At 36.1% G+C, this 6173-nt stretch overlaps 1 protein-coding gene across 1 annotated transcript; it reads right to left on the bottom strand.

Moving 5' to 3' along the window:
- Window positions 1-712: 712 nt before the first annotated feature.
- CIA2 (chloroplast import apparatus 2) lies at window positions 713-4267 on the bottom strand. Its single transcript, XM_008225652.3, is given in 4 exon segments — window positions 713-1114; window positions 2024-2179; window positions 3034-3854; window positions 3857-4267. Coding segments are annotated over 4 exon segments (1314 nt in total). The 5' UTR covers window positions 4131-4267; the 3' UTR covers window positions 713-1051.
- Window positions 4268-6173: the final 1906 nt, after the last annotated feature.

The raw sequence follows: 6173 nt of genomic DNA, 5'->3' as shown, positions 1-6173 counted from the left end.
GCAACAGTTATTTAATGATGATCGTCTGACCCTCCTGTACCAGTCCAAATTTATCAAGGTGTATTCGAATCCACATCCAGGAGACCAGATGATATATATGAATACAGGATCAGCACTACAGGAGCAAAAGTTTTGATGAAATCTACAATCGATAGCAGCAGATTACATCAGAAGATAATGACAACTCATACTGGAATAGCTTAGGAGAAGAAGAGCTACACAACATAGATAACATGATGGATGCATGAAGACCACGTGAAGAATCCATCCAGCAGAATAGTCGCCAAACTATTTGGCTCCATACGGCCAGTACAAAGCAACATATGAAAAGAAGAAACATTTTGGTTTCATCCGGCTAGCAGAAGCAGAAGGATTCCCTAGGAAATTTAGATATGAATAAGGGCATTATTGTCCAACCACTTTAATTTTGTCCTTCTTTATAAATACTGTACCCATTTTGGGTTTATTTATAAGTCTCCCTTTTAAGAAACACGAACTTCAGCGGCAGTGTTGTAATTTTAAAGCTTTTCAAAGCTCTTATGGTAATTTTTGACCCCATTGAAAAATCAATTGGGATTTTCCCTATAATTGAAGTATTATAGGGTTCATTTATAATTTAGGCCCCATTTATGGGCTTATATGTTAAACTCTGAAAAATAAATAAGCATTCAGAAACCTAAACCCTAATATAGAAGAAAACAACCCACTTGAATTTCAAGTAACATAACTTCATTTATGTGCTACTTTTGCCTCCAACAACAAAATCTCTTGACCTATAAGGTATGCATGACTTTAGAACCAAGTAGAAAATTAAGTATCTTTGTAAGACTAGAAAAAAGAAAAAGAAAAAAAGAGATACATGTATAAAAATGAGAACCTAGACTAAAGATGTTGGTGATTCTCCATGCTCCCCTTCTTTACTTAACTAGTCTCCATCTCTTTGGCTTCTTAGTGTGAGAGAAATATAAAAATAAAAGAAGAAATTAATACAAGAAAATGGAAAATGGAAAAAGAGACCAGAAGTGTGATGGCCACAATCCAAAACAAGCATTTATGCTATTTCCTTTTGTCTTTGACCATTGCTGCTAGAATGAGGCCTTCTAACAAATCGTCCCTGAAACGAAACAAGGAAGACCAATCCGAGTTAGACAAAGAGATCAGACAAATAGACTTACTATGATAGGGAACAAGTTATTCTATTTAAAGTTTCAATTGAACTTTTTTTTTTCTCTCTTTTGTTTTGTTACAATAGCCAACCCCATTCCTGTACGTAGAAAAAAAAAAAAAAAAAGCAGAAGTAGAATTTGGAGTATATATTCTCTTAGGACTACGTCAACTAAAAGTAAAGAAATATCCATGTTGTTTTCAAATAAAACGTCGATTTAATGGTAGTCTTTTTTGTTTTACTAGTTTCTATTCATATGTAATCCTCAATAGGGTATTTTATTTTATCAAAGAAATTCATTTGTACTGTCGAATTTTGTATCTTCTTAAAATATTTGTACGTAAGGTAAATTTAGCCAACTCCTTTTTCAAATCATGGATCCATCCGTGAATAAAATGATGGGGGTGTAAATTTAGTTTCATTCTCGGCGAGCTTGTAATTGAGACTATTTTAGTTCTTCGGTGCCTTAGAGTTTTTTTCCTTATAATGTTTTTCTTTTCCTTACGAAAAAAATTCGCAATTTTGAGCTTTCGAATTAGGTTTATTGAAAAGCACACAAACTTGGATTATTCACACTAGCTAGTAAATTTTAACCAAAATACAAAAACAAGCTACTAAATAGAGAGATAGAGAGTGACAAAAAAGAAAAAGGAGAAAAGGAGAAGACATAAATTGGAGGAAAAAGAAATTAAAGTAGTTTGATTGCATTGTATCTTTTATCTTATCATGTGACGTGGTGCAGTGTAAATTATCACACCCATCATGCCATTATTATTATTATTATTATTATTTATTTGGACTCAACTCAACAATGAGAAATTTGTAACACTATAAACAAATTATAATAAAAAAAAGTACCTTCATTCTGGGCCGTCGATCCGCGTTGACTTTTCTGACTTGGTACCTGATCTTCTTAGAAAAGAGGCGTGTACGCCGTTTTTCCTTGTAGCGCAGCACGCTAGCCTCTCTGAGTCCTCCGGCGTCCGAGAATAAATCAATCTGCGCTAGCCTGGCCTGCCCCAAACAAAACCAAATTATCAACAAAATCATTCAGTGATATGCACCACACACCCTCTCATATGAAATCATTCACAAATAATTATATAGAAAATTTTAAAAAGAAGAATTCTGTCATTTTCTCGTACATTCTGGATTGTCCCAATAGATTTAGCAATTATATCGACCCTAGAAAAGGACTGATACCGCCTCCTATAAAGTCTTATTTAAATAAATAAAAATGTAGTAAATATACTAATATATATATATATATATTCTTGTTTGTTTTTAGAGTAATAAGTATTTTGACATTACGGCAAAGCAACGGAATTGGTAAAAATACAATAAACTTTGCCTCATTTAAGCTTAAAACATTTGAGGTCGGAAAAGAAAGTTTAAAATATCAAACTTATGAGTCATGGTTGGTGAAAAATAATGTTTTTTTATTCATTGATGGGGGAATTATTTTTTAAAGTGAAACATAGGCAAGTGCTTTTTTTGTTCTCATTATTAACATATTCACAAAGACGCACAAAAAGTTAGAGCCATTATAATTATTTTTATAAACACCAAAAGCAGAAGGAAAAAAAAAAACTTTGTGCTTTTGAAAAAAGTAAAAAAAAGAAGAAGAGAAATTGTGAGATTGGTAGCAAAATGAAATTAATGCAAAAAAAGAGAAAAATAGAAAAAGCACCAATGGAAAACTGAGTTCTCTACTCTCATTAAAACGCAGAATAAAGTACTTAAAGCGCACCGACTTTACTGGCCAGACAAAAAAAAACAGAGCAACCCGTATTTTTCAAGCTTCACACTTTGAACAACGTTTATTTTTTCCTGGAATTTGATTTTCCGGCGAGAGATGAGAAACATACAGAGACGTCGTTTCCGGGCACATCAGATCCCGGCATTTCCTCCGAAAACGGTGACGCTTTGTCCGACCAGGCATTCAAAACGTTTTCGTAGTCCAATTTCAGCATCAGCCCAGGCTCCTCCGCCTTGGTAATCGGATTGGCCTCCTTGGGCAATTCCGCGACGGCTTTCGCTTCCAAAACCGATAGTTTTTCCACTTTCTTTTTCTTCTTCTTCCCGGCCGAGGCCACCGAAGCAGAAGCTGGGGTAGAAGAAGACTGAGATTTGTTGAATCTGGGAGAGATTTCAAGAACATCGACGGTTGGGAAGCTCCACCAATTCCCATCATCAACATGCCTCAATGGTCTCACTCCCCCTCTTCTTAACCCGAACCCGAATTCGAATTTCCCGCCAAATCCCAACCCCATCGGATACCCGTAACAAGAATTCGAGGAATTTGGATTCGGGTTCGAATTCATTTGCCCGCCACCGCCACCGCCGCCATTGTTAGACTCCTCGACTGAATCCATGTTCACGCTCATACTTCCCATGATGCTGTCAATCCCCTCTTCAATCTCCTCGTCGAGAATCGACTCGGCGTCGAAGTCTTCCTCTTGGTGATGGTAGCTTCCGCACATCTCCATAGAATTGGAATTGGAATTAGCCTGAGAATCGAATTCCCCTGGACTCTGGCACATCTTTTCGAACGAATTCAGGCCTTTGGGCTCGAACTGAGAACTGGGTTTTTCTCCGATTGGCTCGCCGATTAAGAAACCGGAGCTTCCGTCGTCGATGACTCTGAAGGGCAAGAGTAATTCTGCAGATTGGTCCAAGAACGAGTCGTGGGCTTGGTGAATTTCCGAGGATTTGTGAAGTTTTTGGTGGAGAAGATGCTGGGGTAAGCTGTGGAGAGCAATGCGGCGGCTTCATTGTAAGTCTGGTTGGGGCGTTTTCGAGGGGTTCGGGGCTTTCGAGTTGAGATTGCGAGGCCCGAGTTGCTTGATTCTGAGAGAGTTGAAGAAGGAGAAGATGTGGAGGTTCGGGTTGATGTGGATGGGGATTTGACTATGTCAAGCTCAAATGCATAGGTTCTTCCGCCGCCGCTGAAACACGAAGACATTTGTGGATGATTTCGAGGAACAAAAAGCAGAGGAATTGAATTGAAAACCCCCAAAATTCAGATGGTTGTTGAGTTAAAGCCCAGAAGAAACAGAGGAGATGAACTCATAGAGTTTAGGAACTAAAGTAAAACCCAAAATTCAGATTGAATTCGAGCTGTGGCTGCTCAACAAGTAGACTCGGAAGACTAAAAAAGCCAAAATCTTTGCCGAAAAGAAGACAGAAAGAAAAAAGGTGCAAAACCCTAAACCCTAAAAGTAGAAGAAACAAAAGTACTGGCTTGAAATGAATAGTAGGAAAAGGCCAAGCAGTTTTGGGAATAAAATAGAAAGGGGAACACACTGAACCCTTGAGAAATGGGTCTTTTTTATGCTGAAATTCCAAATTGGAACAAGGAATCAAGACTTCATGGGACACTAGTAGAAAGGTTTCAAAAAAACCCAAGAAAGCAAACCCCAGAGATATGCATAAGAAATAGAAAAAAGTTCCTATTTCCTCTCACAACTGCTTCTCTTAAAAAAACAGAGTATCCCAAAACCCTAGAAAGAAACCAGATACTCAAAGGCAAGTAACTGGGTATTGGGCAAGAACGTATGGAAATATCTCAGAAAGGAAAGTTACCCAATAAAGGGAACCGAAGAAGTGTATATTATACTGTGAAAATTCAGCATAGAACAGAGGGATAGAGAGAGAAGAAGAGAGAGGAGGTGGTGTTTTTGCAGAGTAGGTCACGAGGCAAACCAAATAAAAGGAGGAAAGAACCGTTGGGAAGCCTGTAAATACTACAAGTAGCATATGAAGAGACACAGATCCTCTCTCTTACTCTCCGTCTCTCTCTCCAGACTGAGAAGTGCCTATGTATGAGTGATGGAGATGAGACGGGAGAAGAGACAATACTCCAGTTTCAGCAGTTCTGGCTGTGGGACCGTTTTTCTATTTCTGCCCCTTTTTGTTTTATATCTCTCTTTTTTTACCACTTCAATCATTTTATCTTGCTTATTTTACTATATTGCCCTTGTTCCCCTGCTTTTGCTGTCCCCCTTCTTCATATTTTTTTAATTCATTTTGTGAGGAAATAATTATTTTCTATACTTTTTGAGGATGCTGCAATACTATTATTACTGTAAAACATTTTAATGAAATACAAATTGGTCTAATTTATTAATTTCTATCAATAAATTCATATTCAATTTCCAAAAAGAAGAAAAGGTTTTATTATAAAAAGATATATACAGAAGTAAACCCAAAAAAGAAGAAGTCAAGTTCCAGCTTTTTCTAATGCTTTTCTTTTGGCCTTAACTTTGTTCAAATGGTTATTGATAAAATATGTTGTGTTTATGATTTTTGTTTTCTACATGGCTTGATTGAAATCCTTTGCTTCAAATTAAAAACATAAACATTGAATTTTTTTGGAGTTTTCTCACTCAACTTGTGTTTACATGAGATGTATCACATGCAACCACACTTTATATTTCCTTTTTTTTTTCGTGGGGGGTGGGGTGGTGGTAAAAAGTCGGCAATTATTTACAAGTTTTATATATGATTCGATCAACAACCCAATCATTGAGAACAACTTAAACGGGCTTTCTCAAAGTGATCAAAACAAAAATAAATAAATAAAAAAGAAAGAAAGAGAAGGTTTTTTCTATTAATTTAAATAAAATCATTTTTTAAATATGAATTTTCTAGTTACTTGCTAGCCTTTTCATTTTCTATTTCTCTCACTCAAAATACCAAATCTAATGTCACATTGTCTATCCCTATGTATGAGCGTGATATAATTTGAAGTGTTGAAAACAAATATAATTGTCAATAGTAGAAAATGGCCTTAATTAGGTTCAAATTTTCACGGCACTTTAGTAGTGTGAGAAAACCCTCATCTTTCTTCCTGACTTGAGCAAAATATATAATTAAAGTGGGCATTTATGGATTTAAGCAAAAAAAAAATGAAAATAACAATAATTAGAATAATTAGATGCAAACAAAATTGAAAAATATAAAAGGGCATGGGCATGTGGTGAAAAATGGTGATCCAGATGTTCTC

This window comes from Prunus mume, linkage group LG2 (assembly GCF_029339155.1).
Source record: "Prunus mume cultivar Tortuosa linkage group LG2, ASM2933915v1, whole genome shotgun sequence".
NCBI lineage: Eukaryota > Viridiplantae > Streptophyta > Magnoliopsida > Rosales > Rosaceae > Prunus > Prunus mume.
Note: the sequence above shows the minus strand (reverse complement) of the source record. Positions and strands in the feature narration are given on the sequence as shown.